This window comes from Mus caroli, unplaced genomic scaffold (assembly GCF_978045245.1).
Source record: "Mus caroli unplaced genomic scaffold, Mus_caroli_1 scaffold_16, whole genome shotgun sequence".
Classification (NCBI taxonomy): Eukaryota; Metazoa; Chordata; class Mammalia; order Rodentia; family Muridae; genus Mus; species Mus caroli.
Window position 1 is genome coordinate 21,551,945 of NW_028227271.1, and position 23,002 is coordinate 21,574,946.

Consider the following 23,002-nt stretch of genomic DNA (forward strand, 5'->3'; position numbering starts at 1 on the left):
CCTGATGCCCAGAACTCAGCATCCTGTTGTGGACATGACACACCTGTGCTGCTGACATGAGTATCCAGACCCCAGTATTTCTAAAGTCACATGATCCTAACAGACCACAGTTGTTCACATGGCTGAGAGGACATGGACTGAGGATGAAGGAAAATGAACAATGCCAACAGACAGAGGGTTAAAAGAGCATCCAGTTCCTCTCCCAAGAGCTGGAGACAGACAGGAAACCCATTACAGCATAGATTGTGTGACATCCCTTGCCTCTCTGTGCACTTATCTCACTTCCTTGATGTAGAAAAATTCAGTCTTAGTCAGCTGTTACCCCACTGGGACCAGCACCCAGTTAGCACTGCTGCTTCTCTTTGATAATGTCATGTATGACACAGACAGGTAGAGGTGAGAGGCTGAATGTGTCATCCCAGCACTGACATGCAGGTGTAAGTATCAGGCACCATAAGATACACTGTAAGTGTCCTAGAGCAAACCAGGAGGAACCCAGCAACCTGAGTCTGTCAGTGACCTAAGCAAGTTGTCTCCCAAATACCCTTATTATAATCCATGCTGGTGTCCTGCCTCTCATGGCATCCTTTCAGGATGTTGTTGGGGCTCAAGAAAGACCCTTCCTTGTCTTTGTCTCAACCTATGGTGCCATTCTAGGGAGCTGGTTTGGGGAGGACCAAGAATCATGGACAGGAAGAGCAAGCAGGATTAGAAGTTTCAGGCCAGCAATAAGCATGGAATCACCCACTGGCTCCAGTGACCCAGAGGTGGTCAGTGCAGGGGCAGCATGGTCAGCAGAGAGGAGGAGACCCGTGTCTAGTCCTTGTTGTGGGGCTACATGGTGTGGTCTCTGCTCTGCCCCTGCCTCCCTTCTGCCACACCGAAGGTGCAGCAGAGAGAGCCTGCTTGGATTCCACTAAGACTTCTGAGCCTTTGATATTCAGAGGTCTGGATCCATCAAGGATAGGGACTGAGCCTACGTTGACCCTAGTGAATGGTGAGCTGGCATGTGTTGTGGCACAGCACACAAACACCATTTGATAAAAGACTCAGGAATCATCTTTCTGTTTTCCTCAATGCAACCCATCCTGACCACAGGCCTCTGGCCTGAAGAGAAATCTGCCTTACCTATGCCCATGTGGAAGACTATTGACAGGAGAGATTGAATGACCAATAAACAAAGGGTGAATAAGAGAGCTAGGCCAGCATTTGACAATTCCCTGAACCAATTAGTGGCACCCTAAGATTCTCAGACCATTTTTTAGCTTCCATAGATTGGGTGAGAGAAATTTCGTGTTGTATTACATCCTTCCTGATCAACTGAATGAGCACAGACTTGTAATGAAGATGACACATGCTCCAGCTGCCTCCCCCCATTGGCCTTCACTTACCCACCATGACTTGAGCTGTCTTTCCCTATTGCAATTCCCTCACCATAGTGGCTCCAGCTTCTTTCCCTCAACTGCAGGAAACAGTCTCCTCCTGCTCACACATCCACAGAAGCCATTGATTGGATACCAGTCATCCCTCATATCCTGCCAGCAAAGTTCTCCATGAAGGACTAGGAGGTCTCTTTAGGGGCAATGTTCTAAGCACCCCCCCCAAAGCTTTGAAAGTTTTGGCATACAAGATGTTTGTTTGCACACAATGAAAAGATAATCGATCTTGAAGGAGAGGTCTACTAGGCATATACCTATCATGCTCAGCCAAGCATGCTCAGCTTCCCGGAGAAACTGAACATCACGGATCCCCCCAACACTTGGTCAAACAAAACATAGGATTGGGGATGAACTCAGAAGACAGAGAGCAACCATGGCACTTTTATATGTGACAGGCTCCAAGCTTGGGGCTTCGTGATACCAGGAGTTGTATTGAGTGTTGGTCTTTTGTTGTATTGAGTGTTTGTCATTGGTTATTGGGCAGCAGTGGGTCTGTGATATGGCTGCTGACTGGGACTGGCCTGTGGCCATATTCACAGTCATATTCATATTACTGGTAGACCTGATTCAGCTATGCCAGTGCTGGACTTCTTGCTACCCACCAGGACCTGTGCCATGTCCTGTGCTGGGTAACCTGCTGTAGGTGGACAGCTTGTACAAGTGAGTGACTTAATGGTATAAGGTAACTGAGGTTATGGTGTCCATAGCAGCACATTGTGGGGGGTCAATTCATAGGTCAGAAATGGGACTGGGCCCCCAAGAGAGACAAGCATAGCAATTTTTAGTGACATCCACTGGGACTTTCTAGAGAAAAGATTTAGGGATCACAGTCTAGGAGGTGATGCAGGATGTGACCACAGCTCAGGCTGGATCAACAGGGCAGCAGCCATAGATGTCCCAAGCTCCTTATGATGCCGTCAAAGACAAGGTCTTACCATGGTGCAAATCCAGTGCACCATGTCAGTGAGACATCATGAGAGAGGGGCTGAGGCTGCCTGAATCTCTTGCTGCTGTGTCCTCTCTGGCCGCACTGCCTATCTCCAGGAACCAGGGTTTTTTCATGTGTGATGAAATGCTAAGGAGCCCCAAGACAGTTTTCTGGCTCTTGCAAGGTCACAGCTGGGATGTCACATCTACTGTGATTCCTTTGCTGAACTTAAAACATAAGATGCCACAGTGGTAGGCATCCCCAGGCTGGGGATTTAGCTTGTGAAGAGCATTTTCCCAAGATATATGAGAACAACAATAACAACCAGGACACCCAGACACACATACACACACATTTGCACACCTACCTTCACAAACATGCATGCGGATACACACCGGTATATTCACTCACACACACACACACACACACACACACACACTGGAACCCACATGTGCACACTCCACACCTTGCCCATGTTTGCTCAGTGAGCCAGGTTGCATGATCTTTGGTACCTCCATTTCCTATTTCTCTGTCCCTGTACTTCAGCTTCAAAACTGCTAAGGTGACATATGTTCAGCCTGCAGATGGACTGGAAGCCGTCGTCTTGATCAAGGGACTGAAGTCGGTGCAGGATGTGCTGGTGACCTGTGGAGGGGACACTGTTGACTGCCCTGAAGTACCCATCTTTCATCACATAGGCTGTGGGCCGAAAGCAAAAGGCAAAATGTTGTATGAAAACAGAGATGGGATCATAGCCAGAGATGTGGAATGGTGCAGATGTAAGTGGTAACGGAGATGCAAAAAAAAAAAAAAAAAAAAAAAAAAGTCACTGAAATCCATTCTGGAGCCTCCTTGCATGCTCAAGGTTGGTTAGAGATGTGTTTGGGAGGAAAGGTGAAGTTATGGGAGATGCTGATCTCAGAGGACAAGAGAAATGATGGGGCAAGAGGGCATCATAGCCATGTATATTTGGTTACACACAGATAAAGCTGCAGGTGTGGTCCTTGCTTGCACCTTATGGGCCTGAGTGGTAAGAGCAGAGGCAATTCTCTGTGTCCATCCTGTGCAACTTCAGCCAGGGTAAGAAATTTCTGGAGCAGTCAGTGACAGATGAGGCTGGCCACATCTGTGACACCTTCACAGCCCAGGCTGGAGGGTGATGCGTGTGGACTGCAAGTGGGGACAGAGAGACAGCAACAATATCCTAAATTTTGCTTGCATCTCGACTCCCAGGGAGTCCCCTCAAACCATACACCCTTCTGGACAAAGCCTTGTGCAATGTGATTGTGTCTCTCATTTATGCCCATTGCTTCAAGTAGGGAGGCCCTGACATTATCAAGGTGCTAAAAGTGTTGAAAGACAACATGGGAGGGAAAATTGGCTTGATCCCTGAAGTAGGAGCCTCAAGGGCAACCTGCAGAGTGACTTCTGTGCTGTCCATCTTCTAAGAGGAAGTGGTAGACAGAAGATTTGGAAAGGAGACATCTAGAAGTGTCATCCGTAGGAATAGGAGCCTGAAGCTTGAAAAGCCAGCAGCAATGGGAGGGGAGAAGTGGACAAAAGTCAGACCTTCTAGAAGCTGAGAACCAGGGCCTCGGCCCATATGGAAGTCACCCAAACCTATAAGATTTCTACCAAGGCACTGCTAAAGGTTGAAGGCAGATACTAAGAAGGAATCAGGTGAGAACAAATAGGGCCTGTGACCATCATGGAAGAGGATGGAAACTAAGACTGGCTGAGATCAACATTAAGCCTATGTACATAGGCGCCAAAGGGTAAAGGAGGTCAGAGGGTAAAGGAGGTCAGAGGGTAAAGGAGGTCAGAGGGTAAAGGAGGTCAGAGGGTAAAGGAGCTTGCCTGGCAAGCAGGTTGCTTGAGTTTCATGTCTCAACCCATGTAGTAAGGTAAGAACTGACTCTGTATGTTTATCCCAGACCTCACCATCCTTGTTGGGTAAGCAGCTCACCTCACATCATGTATACACCAACACACATTGCAATAATAGTAAATATTATTACTAGAAATCTTATTTACTCAACTCATTAAAGACAGCAGGTAGGCCTAGCATATTCTATGGCTGTTACAGGTTCTGAACACATTCCCAATTCTCCTGCACATCCCAGGGTTGGCTGACAAAGTCTTCCCTGGGAAAAAGACATTTCTCACCATAATGGATAAGCTGGTGATTGAGCACAAGAGGATCTGGGACCTTTATCAGCCACCTCGTGACCTGACTGGTGCTTTTCTGGCTGAGATGGAGAAGGTGAGACTATGGGATCTGGTGTCCATTGTGCTGTGAATAACCCAGTGACACCGAAGTGTAACCACCTGGAGACATCTGGAGGGTATTATGGGGCACTCCAGTCTCTACACTGAGTCTGCTGTGCTGTTGTGTCCTAGGCAAAGGGGAGCCCTGAGAGTAGCTTCAATGATGCAAATCTATGTCTGGTTGTCCTTGACCTGTTGGGTGCTGGAATTGTGACGAGTTCAGTCACTCTGACCTGGGGCCTTCTGCTCACAATCCTGCATCTGGATGTGCAGAATAAGCCTTACTGGGGCTGAAAGAAGGAGGAGGGTAGAGGCACACTCTGTAAGGTTACTTGGAACACTTGTGGCTCCCAGCAATGGTTTAACCCAGCCTTCTATAAGGACGATGGATATCTTTCACCCATGGACTCAGCCCTTAATAGAGAGGTAGTGGAGAGACAAGGGAAGCCCGCCGGGGCACCTTAACTGAAGTCATGCTGTCTTTCCAGGCAGAGTACAACAGGAAATCAACAAGGTCATAGGGCATGTGTGGTGACCAGAGATGGTAGACTAGTCCCTATGCCCTACACCAATGTTGTCATACATGAGGTTCCGTGCTATGACGACATTATCCCAATGTCGGGACTTCTAGTGATGTTGAAATGCAGGACTTCCTTATCACTAAGGTAGGCCTGGGACCCTCCAAATTCTACTCAGGGTTGCTGGCTAGCTAGAGGCATGAGCTGCCGAGTTAAGGAGGACTGAAATTTAGACAACACAGTTCTCAACTCCAAAGTACCAACTTCCCCTGGGTAGGTATGGGAATAGAAACAAGAGCAAGAACTGTACACTAGGAACCCCATCTAGAAAGGCAAGCAAGGTAAAATATGGCAGGAGTGGTTGTAACAGCCACTATAGGTGATAGTGTGTGCACATCTGTCAATTATCATATATTCCTGCATTTATGAGATGTGTGAAGCTCCTAGGACTGAGTTTACATGATAGCATCCAGGGTGTGAATTAGAGGCTGTGTCTGTGAACTTGGTGACTAGGGTCTAGGCAGCTTCACCCCTATCTGTGTACAAACCATCTGCCTCGTGCTAGGGGACAACAATCATTCTCAACCTGTCCTGTCTGATGTGTTTATAAAAAGAGAGAGTGACTATGTTCTGTGGGGTATGGTGAAGGATGAGGGAAGGGAATGTCTTTGTGGGCCCAAGCCAAGGCAACCCTTTCCCCTGCTTGGCAACCCTTTCCCCTGAGGGACCATCCACATGACAGTATAGAATAGGTTTTATTCAGGGCATGTGGAGGGCAGTTAAGAGGGTAGTAGAGGCACAGAAAGGAGAGAGAGAGAGAGAGGGGGGGGGGAGGGAGGAGGGGAGAGGGGAAAGGGGGGAGGGGAGAGGGGGGAGGGGGGAGGGGGGAGGGGAGAGGGGGGAGGGGAGAGGAGAGAGGAGGAGAAAGTAGAGGTTGACCATGACCAAGTAGGGGAGGATGAAGGGGGAAGAAGAAAGGGGACAGAAAGGGAACAAGAAGGCAAGAGCAAGAGGACAAGAGTGCAAGAGAAAAGGAGAGGGAGGAGTGTGCAAAGCAGCCCCTTTTACAGTGGGTCAGGTCTGCCCAGCTGCTGCCAAGTAACTGTGGGGTGAAGCATACCCGACTATTGTAAGATAACTGTGGGATGGAGTTTATGCAGGATGCTAACACTCTGCGCTGAAGGATGAGACTGTCTGGGAGAAGCCACTCTGCTTCCTTCCAGATCACTTCCTGGATGCCCAGGGCAACTTTGTGAAGCATGAGGCCTTCATGCCATTCTCAGCAAGTGCCTCTGGGGTGCCTGGCTGCCTGACTCTCACCAGGGTGCCTTGGAAGGTAGAGCACCTATCAGGTCCCAGACTGACTAAGCCCTCTCCCACCCACAGGCTGCCAAGCATGCCTCCGGGAACCCCTGGCCCACATGGAGCCCTTCCTGTTCTTCACCTGCTTCCTGCAGCGCTTTAGTTTCTCTGTGCCAGCTGGACAACCCCTTCTTAGTGATTATGGCATCTACACAATGCCAGTTTCTCCAGAGCCCTACCAGCTCTGTGCAGTGGATTGCTAGCAGGGGCAGTGGCTCTATCCTTATCCCAAGTTCAGGTTTATTGATATCCAATAAACAAGTTCTGTGTCTGCAACTCAGATTCTTGGTCCAAACTCCACACTTGTGTCAATTGTGCCCCAAGACAACAGGCTACAATCCTTGACATTCTGTCTCAGTCCAACCTATCAACAACTTTAATGTGGTGAGAATAGAGTTAATCACTCCAGGAGCAGTGGCCTTTAGCAAAGCACATGGGAGGATGAAGTAAGATGATGGCAAGTTCAGGACCAGCTTGGCTATATAGCCTGGATTATTTAATGAGACAATTTCTCAGAAAAGGGGAGGCATGGTTAGTTATCAGGGAGTGCTGAAGGGAGGAATTAGAAGGGAATAAAAGAGAGGAGAGAAAGATGCATCCAGACAGAGATATCCAGATAGGAGAAAAGGCAGTTGTGCTGATGTTCACTGCTTGACCCTATATCACACAAAAAAAGACCTACCAATGGCCACTAGGTTGGTTACACACTAGTCAGACCCAAGGGTTACTTTGAGGAGAATGTGCATGGTTTATGCTGGAAATCAGCATAATTCTTGTTCTGGTGACAATGTTGGCATCGGTCTCCAAGACCCTGAAGAACCACAAATGATGGTTAAGGCCTATCTCAAAACTAGAAAAGATGTTGTCTTTTCACTCAGGCTTCCTGGAGTCAAAGGATGTAGAAGAAATCTGCTGAAGAAACAGGGGACAGGTCAGACTCCAGGAAGATGGGTAGGATGCCACTGTTCTGTCTGGGAACACCTGTCAAGACTGAGAAGAGTCCTTCCCACAACCATGTGTGAAAAATGTACTAAATGCTTCTCACTAGGAAAGTTCAAGTATTTTGGAGTCTTGAAAGTGTGCTCGTTTGATGGAGCCAAGGAGGACTGTTCTAGGGGCATGTGACAATTAACAAGGCTCATTTTAGACTCCATATAGTCTGAGACCAGACCAAAGCATCTCAAGACCCTGAACTATATGACCAGGCTTGCAACACACATGTATGCAGATACCGAGTTTGATTTTGCTTTTGTGAAAAAGAAATTGTTCTCCCATGGACTCTATTTCAATAGGAATATTAAGGGCACTCCTCCCACTGCTCATAATTTGGCATATACTTGTTCATTTGAACGTACAGGACAAAACACTCACACTGCTGAGGAAAGTCTACTTCACAAAACCCCTCCTTGTGCATACAGAAATAATCATATCTTTTTACCAAAACTCCTCTTCCTTCCTATTCAAACCCCCTTTCATATTATTGTATATCCATGGGTATTTGCCTACATTCATGCAGTGTGCACACAGGACAGAATAGAGTATAAGATTCCCAGAGACTAGAGTTTCCATTAGTTGTAAATCATCCCATAGGTGCTCAGAGTCAAACCTGGGTGGTCATATCTGAGATGACCTAGAAGATGTGACATTCCTAGCCACAAGGTCCAGATCTCAGACTATGAATGTAGATCAGTGATAGAGCATTTGCCCAACACACGGGAGGGCCTGGATACAATAAGTACCAACACACACAAGAAAAGGAGCCTTGTGTGATGAGACAAGACATGGAGTCTTGTGTGCTGAACCTGATCCTTGAAGTCAGATGGGTGTTCTGGCCAGTGGCCTTATTTGCTATAACAGTTCAGAAACGTGACCCATTACAGGTGGCCTTTAATGTGTATGTTCTGATTAATGGATAGAGGTTTCTGCAGATGACACTCGTGCAAACCATCTGTCAGTGTCCTTAGATGACCTCCCAGGCTTCATGCTCAGCTCTGATGTTAAGAGGCCATGTGGGTAGAGTTGGTCAGTGATGGTCATGGGACTTAGGAAGCAGCAGGTAGTGGCCAGTGGTGGTGCTATGTGATCAGGTCATCAAGGGAAAGTCGCTGATTTCAAGGTAGAACATGAAGGAAATGTGCTGGTGTGTGGCAGCAACGTTTTGGAGAATTCATGGGGAGAACCAGACACAGAGGTAGCCACACGAGTGAAGGAATATGGATAGCAGACCACAGAACTCCCAGGTATCCATGGTTATGTCCATAATGCAAGTGCGCATGTGTCATTGTGACGGTTTGTGTATGCTCAGCCCATGGAGTGGAATAATAAGAGGTGTGCCCTTGTTGAATTAGATTTGTCTCTGTGGGTGTGGGCTTAAATACTCTCATCCTAGTTGCCTGGAACCCAGAATTCTGCTAGCAGCCTTCAGATGAAGATGTAGCTCTCTCAGCAACTCCTGCACCATGCCAACCTGGATGCTGCTGTGTTCCCACCTAGATGATAATGGACTGAACTCTGAGCTTGTAAGCCAGCCCCAATTGAATGTTGTCTTTATAAGAGTTGCCTTGGTCACGGTGTTTGTTCACAGCAGTAAAACCCTAACTAAAGCAGAAGTTGGTACCAGGGACTGGGGTATTGCTGTGAAAGATCTGAGCATGCTTTTGTTTGGAAGAATGTGGATTTGGGAACTTTGGGTTTGGAAAAGTGATGGAATGTTCTAGTGGGGCTTAATAGGCTATGCTAGTAGGAATATGGAAGACTTTGTTACTGAGAGTGATTTGAATTATTGGGACCTGGAGCAAGAGGACTCAATGGAGGATTTTAATATGTGGTCTAAAGACTGTTTTGTGGTATTTTGGTGATGAATGTGACCATGTTTTGCTTTTCTCTGAAGAGTCTGCCTGAGGCTAAGTTAAAGAGACTCAGATTAATTGCATTGACAATGGGAGTTTAAGAGATGCCCATCCTCTTATTAAGCTGCATTATGAGAATTTTAAACAAGCATAGCAACCTAAGAAAGAAAAATATAAAATATATGATTCAAGTATTAAAGAGGCACCTGGAAGTGAAATGGAGATGAGTCCTGTGTTCAATATATTAAATTGAATTAAGGGAGTTTTTGACCTTAGGGCAAGATCCCACCCATCTAAATTTAGACCTAGACATGGAAGTACAAGCCTTTAATCCCAGGAGGCCAAGACAATAAGATCTTTGAGTTCAATACCAGCCTAGAACAGAGCAAGTTCTGGACAAAGAAAACCTTAAATCCAGGCTTGGTAGATCAAACCTTTAGTCCTACTGTTTAGGACTAAAGGTTTGTTCAAAGTCAGTCTACAGAGCAACTTCCAGGTCAGCCAAGTTTACACAGGGAAAGAGTTGGAAGAGAAATAGCCAAGGTTGTACCTCCTGAAACAGTTGTATTGGTAACGTGTAAGAGTCACACAGGTGGTAGCAGTTTGAAGGCAGGAAGGGGTCATGAAGAGTAGCTGAGGCTTCTCACTGTGAGAAGCCACAGAAGGCCATTTGTGAAGGTGCAGCCTCAGTTGCAATTGACAGTCCAGAGGTGAAAGGGTCATGTGGCTTTGAGACGTGGCACCATAAAGAGAGTTTATGGGAGCTATTAATAAAGCCTACTTGCAGCAGAATAACCCCAGCATTTTGAAGATGCCAGTACCATGTGATGATCACCAAAACCAGCAGCAGCAGTGGAGTGGATCAGCCTGAGCTTAGAGTGCTACAGAGGGCAGAGCTGGAGAAGAGACACCAGCCCTTTGGAGGATCCCAGAAGATCATGTGTACATCTCAGTCAAAGAAACAAGAAGCTATATATCATTGAAGATCCCAAGATGTTTGAGATGCCAAAGCCATGGGCTATCTGCTGAGAAAGGCTATTAACAGGAAATGGAACCAGTTTAGGAGAAGGAAATTTGTTGCAGACAACAAAGATGAAAAAGAAGTTGAAGATCTGAAGACTGCTTTGACATCACACATAGAGATGCAGAGTTGGGAGTTTACCCAGCTGGTTTCCTGTATTGCTTTGGGGATTACAGTTAAGTGACTAGAGGAACCTCAGAAGAGACCTTGAACTTTGGAATTTTAACTTTATTGAGACTGCTATAGACTATGGGACCTTTGAAGTTGGACTAAATATAATTTGCATTATGCTATGTTTAGGTATGGTCCCCATAGACTCATGTTTGAACAAGCTTAGATGGGCCAGGGAATAAAATGCTATGGTTTGTGTATGATTGGCCCAGGGAGTGGCAGTACAGAAGGTGTTGGAGAAGGTGTGTCACTGTGGTTTTGGGAATTAACACCCTCATCATAGCTGATTGAAAGCTAGCATTCTGCTAATAGCCTTCAGATGAAGATGTACAACTCTCATATCTGCCTGCACCATGCCTGCCCAGACACTGCCATGCTCCTGTCTTGATGATACTGGACTAAACCTCTGAACCTGTAAGCCAGCCCCAATTAAATGTGGTTCTTTATAAGAGTTGCCTTGGTCATGGTGTCTCTTCACAGCAGTATAACCCTAACTAAGACACATGTGCACTCCCTTCAGCTCCATAGGAAAAGCCACAGTATGTTCTGTACTTCAGTTCTATCAACCATCTTGGATCTTGGTACCATGGAAAAGGGGAACCACTCCTGTCCCTTTTTCTGTTTGTCTGTCTGTCATTGGACATTTATGAACCATGTAACTGTCGGCATGATTGTTCAATGACCCTTCTGGGAGGAAAATCTATTGCCTTCAATATGCATTCTCAAAGGGGAATTCCTGATTGATAGTATCCTTGTAGTTTTGTTGAGTAATTTCTGTACAGTTGTCCTCAGTAATGATTGATATTCTCTGAAGAACACACAAGGCTCTGCAAGCTCTGCCCCCTGGAAGCCTGTGTTTCCAGGGCTGTTTTGATAGAACCACAAAATGTGGCTTTGGCCTCATTGTCCTAATAATAAGTGACAGTGGGCATTGTTTATGTGATTGTTGGCTGCTTGTCTGCTCACTTTGCACAGATGTATTTGCAAGTCTTTGGCTCATACTTCCTACAGATATCTGATACAGGATTTTATTTCTGAAATTTTTTTTTGAGTCAGGGTTTCTCTGTATAGCCCTGGATGTCCTGGAACTCACTTTGTAGACCAGGCTGGCCTCAAACTCAGAAATCCACCTGCCTCTGCCTCCCGAGTGCATCAGTCAGCCCGGCTGACTCTTACTGTCTTGTCAGACCTCTGGGTTGCCATTACTCTCTTCCTCCCATGGTTTGTATCTCTTCCTCCCTTTTAACGGTGACCTTGTTAAAGAACAGTTGGATTTATTTATTTATTTATTATTTAGATGTGGGTGTGTGTACCACATGTTTATTTGGGGGGGTGGGTAATAGGGAGCTGGTTCATCCATAAAGAGTTAAAATACTCCTTCCACTCTGTGGCTCCAAAAGCTTGAACTCAGACTGTTGGACTGCATGGCAGATGTTTACCCACCAAACCAACAGCCAGGCCTGGATGTATTTAACTATTACAAAAACACAGTTTGGCTCTAATTCTCTGATGCTTGTGCTATGTTCTTTGTGACAGGAAGTTAATTTGGATATGAGAACAGTTTTACAAGCCCCAGCTACTTCTTCAGCTTAGAGGTGGAAATGGAGGTTCGTCAGTGTCATGATCTTGCTCAGCAGTCCCCTTTGTGTGCATTTTAAGAATACACAAAATACTCCTCTGGGAATTATAGAGTTTGATTCTCAACACTTTACATTTAATTGCATTCCAAGTGAATCATCTAAAGTGTTAATTCTGTGGTTTGGGATTTCATAGGTAATGGACCATGGTAATAGACCACAATCCTACTATGACCTTGAACCATGAGGGATACAGTATCCATTCAGGGATGAAAGTGTCACCAACCTCAGCCATTCTTTGCCCAAACTAAGCTTTCCCAAGTCTTCCTTCAATAGTCACAATCATCCTCATGAGTCACACCCCACTTTTCAGAATGCTCATGAAAAGAAAAAGACCTAGAGATGACTCTGAGACTCACTGTTGATCATCATTTCAGTGAAACGAGACAAATCAAAGGCAAGGAAGGGAAAGAGTGCACAGGACAGAGTCCAGGAGAGATGTGCCCAGGTTCCATCTGTCCTCTTCCAGGGAGTCCAAAGGACAGCAATCAATTATATGTACACATGACTGCAGAGAAAACAAATCTGGGAGTCCTGCTGCCCTGCTGCCCAGAACCCAGCATCCTATTTTGGACATGCTGCACCTGTGCTGCTGACATGAATATCCAGGCCCCAATACACCTAAACTCACATGATCCTGACAGACCACAGTTGTTCACCTGACTGAAAGAACATGGACTGAGGATGAAGGGAAACAAACTGTGAAGCAGACAGATGGTTAGCAGAACATCCAGATCCTCTCCCAAGAGCAGGAAAGAGAGAGGAAACCCATGACAGAGCACAGTGTGCAACATCCCTCCCCTGTCTGTGCACTTACCTCACAAGGACTCATTTACTGATGTAGGAAAACCCAGCCTGAGTCAGCCCATCCCCTACTGGGACCAGCACCCAGTCAGCACTGCTGTGTCTCTTTGATAATACCATTTGTGACACATTCAGGTAGAAAGGAGAGGCTGAAGGTGTCATCCCAGCACTGACGTGCAGGTGTAAGCATCAGGCACCAGAACATACCCTGGAAGTGCCCTGGAGCAAACCAGGAGGAACCCAGCAACCTGAGCCTGGCAGTGCCCTCAGCAAGTTGTCTCCCTAATCCCCTTTCTGACCATGATCCATGATGGTGTCCTGACTCCCTTTCAGGTCTCCTTTCAAGGTCTTCTTTCAGGCCAACTTGGGGCCCCAAAAGGGCAACACTTTTCTCTGCCCCAACCTATGGTGCAAGTCTATGCAACTGAGTTGGGCAGGGCCAAGAATCATGGACAGGAAAAGGAAACAGGCTTAAAGGCTCCAGGCAAACAATAAGCATGGACTCACCCACAGGCTCCAGTGACACACAGGTGGTCAGTACAGGGGTGGCATCCACCTCAGAGAGGAGGAGGTCCATGTGTAGTCATTGCTGTGGGGCTGCATGGTGTGGGCTCAGCTCAGCTCCAGCCTCCCTTCTGGCACATTGAAGGTGCAGCAGAGACAGCCTGCCTGGATTCCACAGGGACTTTTGAACCTGTGATCTTTAGAGGTCTGGATCCGGAGCAAAGACAGGGACTAAACCTCTGCTGACCCTAGTGAGTGGAGAGTTGCCATGTGTAGTATGTCCAGCAGTGCCCAGCATACAAGTGTCATTAGTTTGAAGGCTCAGGAGTCATCTTCCTGTTTTCCTCAAGGCTGCCCACCCTGACCCCAGGTCTCTGGCATGAAGAGCAAACTGACTTACCAATGTCCATTTGGAAGACTGTTGCCAAGACAGAATGACCCACCAAGAAACAAGGGGTGAATAAGAGATAGACTCCAGCATGTGACAATTTCCTGAACCTACTTAATGGCCCCCCAAGATTCTCAGACCATATCTCCACATCCTCAGTTTGGGTCTGAGAAATGCTGTGTAGTATGTCTTGATTCCTAATCAACTGAATGACTACATACCTGTACTAAAGATTGCAAGTACTCCAGCTATGCTTCTCCACTCCCCTTCCCCAGTGCCCTTCCCTCGCCCATAGGAGCTCCAGCCTCTTTCCCTCAACTGCAGGAGACAGCCTCCCACTGCTCCCAGACCCACGGAAGCCATTGACTGAATGCCAATCACCCCTCATGTTCTCCCAACAAAGTGCTCCATGCAGATCTTGGCAGTCTCATTCCTCTCTGAGACAATGTTCTCAACTCCTAAACCTTACCATGTGTGGCATACAAGGTTTTTCTTTTGTATGCAACGATCAGATCATCTGTCTTGAAACAGGGATCCACTGGACAGCTTCCTACCAATCTCAGCCCAGTAGAACCATCATACCCAACTCTTGGGAGGGACTGAACATCTCTGGCCCCTCCCTACACTTAGCCAAACAAAACACAGGAACGGTAATGGAGGCAGAGAGCAAAGGGCAACCCTGGCACTCCTTTATAAGGTGGCAGGGCCCAAGCTTGGGGCTTCCTAATCCTAGGTGTTGTATTGAGTGTTGGTCATTGGTCTCTGGGAAGCCTGAGCAGAAGTGGGGCAGCCATGGAGCTGCTGACTGGGACTGGCCTGTGGCCTGTGGCCATATTCACAGTCATCTTCATATTATTGGTGGACCTGATGCACCGGCGCCAGCGCTGGACTTCTCGCTACCCACCAGGCCCTGTGCCATGGCCTGTGCTGGGTAACCTACTGCAGGTGGACCTGGATAACATGCCATACAGCTTGTACAAGGTGGGTGACTTAGTGGTGGATGGAAACTCAGGTTGTGGTGTCCCTAGCAGCACATAGTGGGGGATCGAGCCATGGGATCTGGACCTTGAAGCAGGAAAAGCTTGCAAACTTTTGGTGACATCCACTGGGACATTCTAGGGCAAAAGTTATGGGAATCAAAGTCCAGGAGGTAAAGCAGGATGTGACAACAGGATTCAGTCTGGTTGGACAGGACAGCAGTTATAGAGGTCCCAAGTCCCTTATGATCCTGTCAAAGACAAGGTCTTGCTGTAGTGCAAGGTCTAATCCAGCATATCAGTCAGGACATGAGTGGAAAGAGAGGCTGTGGCTGCCTGAATCTCTGGCTGCTATGTGCTCTCTGACCCTTCTGCCCATCTCGAGGAACCAGTTTATTCATGTGTGTTGAGATTCTAAGGGACCCCATGACAGTTTTCTGTCACAGTGATAGGAATCATCAGGCTGGGGATGGAGCTCATTGGGAAGCAGTTTCCCAGAATACATGAGGACCAGGGTTCAATACCAAGCAAGAAACACACACACACAAATGTGAGTACGCACACACATGTGCTCTGGCACTCGAACATATATGTTCACACACATGCATGTGGTTGCACATCAACATGCTCACACACATGTGCCCACACTTGCATGTGTGTGCCCACATACATGCTCACACACAGATACACACTGGAACCTGCATATGCATACTCAACACCTTGCCCATGTTTGCAAGTGAGCCTGGCTACATGCTCTCTGGAGACCTATGTTTTCTGTCCCTCTACTTCAGCTTCAAAACCGCTATGGTGATGTGTTCAGCCTTCAGAAGGCCTGGAAGCCCGTGGTTGTGATCAGCGGACTGAAGGCCGTGCGGGAAGTGCTGGTGACCTGTGGAGAGGACACAGCTGACCGCCCTGAAATGCCCATCTTTCAACACCTAGGCTATGGGGAAAAAGCTAAAGGCAAAATGCAATGTGGGGGCAGAGATGGCATCAGAGCCAATTTGGGGGACACTGAGAAGAAGATTAGGGCATGATTCAGGTGGTATTGAAGTTAAGAAATTCAAAAACAAAATCCCTGAAATCCATTGTGGAGCCTCCTAAGCATGCTGGAGGGTGGTAGAGATATGTATTGGGGGAAGGGTGAGGTTATGGGGGACACTGATCCAAGAGGAGAAGAAAAATGAAATGGGGAGAGGACAACACAGACAGGTATCCTTGGTTACACACATATGCACCTTCAGGTGTGGTCTTTGCACCTTACGGGCCTGAATGGCAAGAACAGAGGCGATTCTCTGTGTCGACCCTGCGCAACTTGGGCCTGGGCAAGAAATCGCTGGAGCAGTGGGTGACGGAGGAAGCTGGCCACCTCTGTGATGCCTTCACCGCCCAGGCTGGTGGGTGATGAGTGTGGACTGCAAGTGGGGACAGGGAGACAGCAACAATATCCTGAATTTTACTTGCATCTCCACTCCCAGGGGCTCCCCTCGATCCTTACACACTCCTGAACAAAGCTGTGTGCAATGTGATTGCGTCTCTCATTTATGCCCGTCGCTTTGAGTATGGAGACCCTGACTTCATCAAGATGCTAAAAATATTGAAAGAAAACATGGGAGAGAATACTGGCTTGTTTCCAGAGGTAGGAAACTCAGGGCAGCCTTCAGATCAACTTCCCTGCTCTCCATCTTCCAAGAGGAGGCTGTAGACAGGAGATTTGGAAAGGAGACCTCTAGAAGTGTCATCCACAGGAATAGGAGCCTGAAGCTTGACAAGCATGCAACAATGGGAGGGGAGAAGGGGACCAAGGTTAGGCCCTCTAGAAGGTGAGAAGCTGGGCTTCTGCTCACAGGGAAGTCACCAAAGCCTATGGGATTTCCACCAAGGTGCTGCTAGAGGCTGAAGGCAGGGACTAAGAAGGAGTCAGGTGATGGGTGGGAACACATAGGGCCTGTGTCCATCATAGAAGAGGCTGGAAACTAAGACTGGCTGAGATCAACACTAAGCTTATGTACCCAGGAGCCAGAGAGATGGTCAGAGGGTAAAGGAGCTTGCCAGGCATGCAGGGTGCTTGAGTTACAATCCTGGAAGCCACGCAACTGACTCTCTATGGTTTTCCCGGACCTCAACATCTTTGTTGTGTCAATAGCATTGCTCACATCATTTGCACATGGAAACACATTGAAATAATAACTATTATTACTGAAGTTAGTTTTTACTTATTGTTATTGTTATTATTATTATTATTATTATTATTATAACTAATTATTTACTAGACTCATTAAATTAAAGGCAGCAGGAAAACCTACCATATTCTATGGTTGTTACAGGTTGTGAACACATTCCCAATTATCCTGCACATCCCAGGGTTGGCTGACAAAGTCTTCCCTGGGAAAAAGACATTTCTCACCCTGGTAAATAAGCTGGTGACTGAGAACAAGAGGACCTGGGACCCTGACCAGCCACCTCGTGACCTGACTGATGCCTTTCTGGCTGAAATGGAGAAAGTGAGAGACTCTGAGATCTGGTGTTCATTGTGCTGTGAATAACCCAGTGACACTGAAGTGTCACCACCTAGAGTCATCACGAGGGTGTTATGGGGCCTTCCAGTCTCTCCACTGAGTCTACTGCTTTTCTGTGTCCTAGGCAAAAGGGAACCCTAAGAGTAGCTTCAATGAAGCAAATCTACATCTGGTTGTCCTTGACCTGTTTGGTGCTGGGATTGTGACCACTTCAATCACTCTGACCTGGGCCCTGCTGCTCATGATCCTGCATCCAGATGTGCAGCGTGAGACTGATGGGGCTAGGAAGAGAGGAGGAGGAGGGTAGAGGCACCGTCCTTAAGCTTACTTGGGACTCTTGTGGCTCCCAGCACTGGTTTAACCCAGACCCAGCAAGGGTGATGACCACCTTTCTCCCATGGGCTCAGCCCTTAACAGAGTGGTAGTAGAGGGACAAAGGACACCCCTCTGGTGTTCCTTTTTCTAAGTGGTTGTTGTCTTTCCAGGCCGAGTGCAAGAGGAAATCGACGAGGTCATAGGGCAGGTGCGGCGTCCAGAGATGGCAGACCAGGCCCGCATGCCCTACACCAATGCTGTCATTCATGAGGTGCAGCGCTTTGGGGACATTGTCCCAATGAACTTGCCACACAAGACTTCTCATGATATTGAAGTACAGGGCTTCCTTATCCCTAAGGTAGGCCTGGGACCCTCCAATTTCTAGTCAGTGCTGCTAGCTCTCTAATGTCTGAGCTGTCCACTTAAGATAGGACGGGAATTTAGGCTACCCAGTTCTCCATGCCACAGAACCAACTTCCCCTGGGTAAGTATGGGAAGACAAACAGTAGCAGGAACTATATACTGGAATCCCCAGCTAGAAAATGGAGCAAGGTAAAAGTCAAGTGGTAACAGCCACTGCCTACAAATACAGGTGACGGTGTGTATGTCTGTCACTTATCACATATCCATGTCATAGGATTAATGACAGGTAAGAAGCCTCTAGGGCTAGGGTTATATGAAAGGATCCAGTCTGTGAGGTAGAGACCATGCATGTGAGCTTGGTAATCAGAGTCTAGACAACCCTACCCCAGTCCAACCTCACACCATGTGCCTTCTGCCAGGGTACGACCCTCATCCCCAACCTGTCCTCCGTGCTGAAGGATGAGACTGTCTGGGAGAAGCCCCTTCGCTTCCATCCTGAACACTTCCTGGACGCCCAGGGCCACTTTGTGAAGCCTGAGGCCTTCATGCCATTCTCAGCAGGTGCCTCTGGGGTGCCTGGCTCTCTGTCTCTCCCCAGGGTGCCTTGGAGGGTGGAGCACTGTCGGGCATCAGGCCTGGGGAAATAAAGGGGGTGGGAGAGAACCCGAACTGGACATGGGGGACTGCCTTACACTCTCTATGCTGCCTGGGTGAGCGTCTGGCTGTGGGAAGCTATGAACCTCAGTTCAAGGGGGGCAGAGAGGAAGTAGTCCAAGGTCTCTGGGCCTCATGGAGGCCAGAGACGACAGGTTCTCAGTCTCAGACATTCCAGATGTCACTGTATGTCGTGTAAGAGCTGAGAACAGGCCCTCAGATGGACTCTGGCCCGGGGGTCAGAGGGAGGGTAAGGGGAGAGCCTTGGCAGTTTACTGCAGGGATGAGAGGACCTGACTAGCTCAGGCTGCTAGCTTGGTGGGCGCCTTGGGTTGACTGGCGGCCATGGCTGGAGTGCAGGAAGGCCTTCCAGTGGGAGGTTAGATGTGGCTCTTTAGAGGAAAGCCTACTCTGTTTCCCCAACACAGTGAGTCTCAATGAGCAGAGGTGGTCAATGGTTTTAGAGCTTTATTGTAGAAAAACAGGGAGAAAGAGAGAAGGTAGAAAGAGAGAGGCCAGCTATAGCCAAGTGGAGAGAGACTGGAAGGGAGGGGCTGAAGGAGAGCTAGAGATAAGATTAAGAGACTGTGGGAGTTTAAGAGAACGAGGAGGGGCCAAGCAGCCCCTTTTATAGTGGGCTGGGCTATCTTGCAGTTGCAGGGTAGCTGTGGTAAGAAACATACCTGGCTATAGCTGTGTTAGCTATATAGTATAGCTATATACTGTGGGGTTGGGGTCTAGCCAGAATACAAGGAGTTTGGGGAGTGACTGGTAGTCACAGGATTATGGAGCTGGAGGCTCCATGGTGTCAGGCACCTATGTCTGGGAGAATGGCTCACTGTTCTGTCCTTTGTAGAGTTTCTACTGAGTCTCCATAGTAAGTCTCACCTGACCAGAAAACAGGCTGCCTTTCACAGTCCCACAAAGCACCAATCAGGTCCCAGATTGACTGAGCTCTTTCTGACCCACAGGCCGCAGAGCATGCCTGGGGGAGCCCCTGGCCCGCATGGAGCTCTTCCTCTTCTTCACCTGCCTCCTGCAGCGCTTTAGCTTCTCAGTGCCCGCTGGACAGCCCCAGCCCAGTGACTATGGCATCTTTACATTTCTGGTTAGCCCCTCCCCCTATCAGCTCTGTGCATTCACACGTTAGCAGGCAACAAATTCTAGTCCAGAAACTAGCTTAGAGTCAAACACACAATAAACCAGTTTTGTGGCTGCCACTTCTTTTCTCATTCAAATCTCATTCCTGTCTGTGTTCAGTCCTCAGAGAACAGTCCTCGACCACACTCTTGCCTGAACCTTCGTTAATGGATATCTTGAGTATTAAGAGAAAGGGGTAACTGCCACACCAGTCCCAATAGAATCTGTGTGATAAGTTCCACAGACTTAGGCAAAAACTGCAAAAGGAGGAGGCCTCCTGGAACTAGTTATAGAACTCTTGGCCAGAGCAAAATATTGAGCTGTAGTTCTCATGGCGATTTATCTGTTTTATTTTCTTTTATTCCTTTTCTTATTTATGACATGTTCCTGGTAGCCTAGTCCAAGGTCTTAAGTGAGATTAATGTGTAAGAAACCATCCCTTGAGATGGGGTCACTAACATGACCTTATCTCTGGGGAAAATAACACATTACTTTATAAATCATTTACAAAATTACATAATAGTGCTATGATAGGTAAAAACTTTCCTAACAATAAAATTTCATATGGCTGCACATATGTCATCAAAGGTGGGCTTTGGTATATGGTGAATAAAGCCTTAAATAAGAAGAATTAAAATAGTTTAAATTTACACGTTGAAGATTGATTTAAAAATAGTCATTAGGTATTAAACAATAATTAACTATAAAGATTTATTAACCTGCTCTAGGAAATATGCCACTAGCCTTGGATGGCTGCCCCACCGATTATATCCTTTCAGAGTCGTTTTACTTAGATGATTTCTATTAATCATGATCTTACCTCTTCTGCTTGTGATTCACCCAGTACACCTTTTTTTTTGTTTGTTTTTTGTTTTTTTGTTTTGTTTTGTTTTGTTTTTCAGGACAGGGTTTCTCTGTATAGCCCTGGCTGTCCTGGAACTCACTTTGTAGACCAGGCTGGCCTCAAACTCAGAAATCTTCCTGTCTCTGCCTTCCAAGTGCTGGGATTAAAGGCGTGTGTCACCACGCCTGGCTCTGAGTACATCTTTTGATAGTTGTAATGTTTGCTTGATTTTTGTGCTTTACTGTGCCAAGTGATAATGATGGTATTTGTGATTGCTTCACTGAACACATCTTCTAAGAGTTGTAATATTTGTTTTTTTTAATGTATAAAAACCCCTGCTTGAGAGCTGCAAAATACACCCAGATTCAAACCGTGTTTGTTTGTCACCGCCAAATCCTTCCCTACCTAGACTTCAAGGACCCTCATTCCACGGACCCCCATACCCAACTGGGGTGGTCCGTGGCAGGTAACCTTAGCCTGGTACAGAGGTACAGCCTCCAGTTTCAGCACTTGAGAACCCGAGAGTAGAGAGTGGCAAGTTGTGGACTCTAAAGCATGGTTTCAGATTGCTGGAGTACACATAATGAGGGGACACTGTTTCATGAGCACAAACAAAGGCAGGGAGGAAAAGAAAAAAAAAACTAAGCAAGAGCAGGAGGGAAAGAGAGATAGAAAGAAAAGAAAGGACGGAAGGCACAGTTGTTCAGGACTGACAGCTGACCAAATGACATCCATAAAGACCAATCAGTGGTGACCATCTTGATGACAAACTGCAGGCACAAGCCACATCTCCATGGGTCTCTGGCACAGATGTAACACCTTGGCTCAGAGTCAGCATAGCTCCTGCCTGGAGATATGATGTGGTGGTCTCCAAGATTCTGTTCTTATTATTTGTTTGGTTTTTTTGAAACAGAATTTCTCTGTGTAGCCATGGCTATCTTACTCTTTAGACCAAGCTGGCCACGAACTCAAATATCCACCAGCCTCTGCCTCCCAAGTGCTGAAAGTAAAGGCATGCACCACCAGTACCTGGCTAAAAAAAGTTTTTCCATCCAATATATTTTGACTATTCCTTTGCTCCCCCAACTCCTCCCAGATCACTTTTATAACACCCTTGTTAAGTGTCATAAGTCCACCTCTGCTATCTCCACATGTGCAGTCCTGTCAGATGGACACAAGCTCAAGTCCTCTGGGTAGAGAGGGCCTAGATTGGACATGCTCCTAGAAGACTGGCCTGTGGTGCATTTTCTTGATTGATGGGTATTGTGGGAGGGCCCAGAGTCCTGTGGGTGATGCCACTCCTGAGCAGGTAGTCCTGAATGATATAAGAAAGAAGGATGACAAGCCAGTAAGCAACAGTCCTCCATGATCTCTGCATTGGTTCCTGCCTTGGGTCCCAGCCCTGACACCCCTAAAAGATGGCATCGTAAACTCTAAGATGAAATGAACCCTTCCTCCCACTGTTGTGTTGAATCACAGCAATAGAAATCCAAGGATGGACCTTCTGGTTGGCACCAGTTCTGGGCTACCTTGGGCACGAACTTGGAGGACAGTCCTAAGGTCCCCAGAGGACTCTCCATGCTGCGGGTGTCCTAGCACTCCCAGGATCTTAGGATAATTGGTGAGTGGAACACAACATCTGTTCCAAACCAATCATGACAGGCCTGTGACAGCAGGAGCAAGGACATAGGAGCCCTGCTTGACCAGCGGCTTGGGTTCCTTCTGATTGGTGTCTTGGTTTCGAACACACCAGACAGCCCCACGATCCCCAGATGAGACACCATTTCCAGGCTCTGTAAGATGCCCAGGATCTTAGGATTTCAGGATACCAGGAGCTTGGTCACACCAGGATCTCGGGGTCTCAGAGGAAGCTTGACTGCTAAGAACTCTGACACACCCAGAATCTCAGATTCATAGGATTCCGGGATCATAGGATCACAGAGAAAGCTGGACTCTGAGGAGTCCTGAATCAATCAGGATTATAGGAAGGACAGGCTCCAATCAGATATATTGAGGGCAGCAAGCACTTGAGATAATCAGATGGCAGGAGGCAAGCTTAAGAACAGAAGCAACAGAAACCAAGGTTACTTGGCATCATCAGAACCAAACTCTCCCACCACAGCAAGTCCTGGATACACCATCACACCAGAATAGCAAGATATGGATCTAAAGTCACTTCTCATAATGATGATGGAGGACTTTAAGAAGGAAATAAATAACTCCCTTAAAGAAATACAGGAGAGCATAGGTAAACAGCTAGAAACCCTTAAAGAGGAAACACAAAAATCTCTTAAAGAGTTA

The 23,002-nt window shown here is 47.2% G+C and overlaps 1 protein-coding gene and 1 pseudogene across 1 annotated transcript; both read left to right on the plus strand.

Moving 5' to 3' along the window:
• The first annotated feature begins 734 nt into the window (after positions 1–734).
• On the plus strand, positions 735–6,718 carry LOC110288998 (cytochrome P450 2D3-like; annotated as a pseudogene).
• Positions 6,719–14,578: 7,860 nt separating this feature from the next.
• On the plus strand, positions 14,579–19,937 carry LOC110288999 (cytochrome P450 2D3). Its single transcript, XM_021155211.3, has 9 exons — positions 14,579–14,870; positions 15,658–15,829; positions 16,111–16,263; positions 16,345–16,505; positions 17,194–17,370; positions 17,510–17,651; positions 17,871–18,058; positions 18,483–18,624; positions 19,689–19,937. Exons 1-9 carry the CDS (start codon positions 14,682–14,684, stop codon positions 19,865–19,867), a joined length of 1,503 nt encoding a protein of 500 aa, XP_021010870.1. The 5' UTR covers positions 14,579–14,681; the 3' UTR covers positions 19,868–19,937.
• Positions 19,938–23,002: the final 3,065 nt, after the last annotated feature.

Excerpts from the sequence above, each read along its gene's own strand:
- LOC110288999 (XM_021155211.3), top strand. The coding sequence starts at position 14,682 with ATGGAGCTGCTGACTGGGACTGGCCTGTGGCCTGTGGCCATATTCACA. Across the intron at positions 16,264-16,344 it reads TGCCTTCACCGCCCAGGCTG|GGGCTCCCCTCGATCCTTAC; the intron begins GTGGGTGATGAG and ends CTCCACTCCCAG. Across the intron at positions 18,625-19,688 it reads CTTCATGCCATTCTCAGCAG|GCCGCAGAGCATGCCTGGGG; the intron begins GTGCCTCTGGGG and ends TCTGACCCACAG.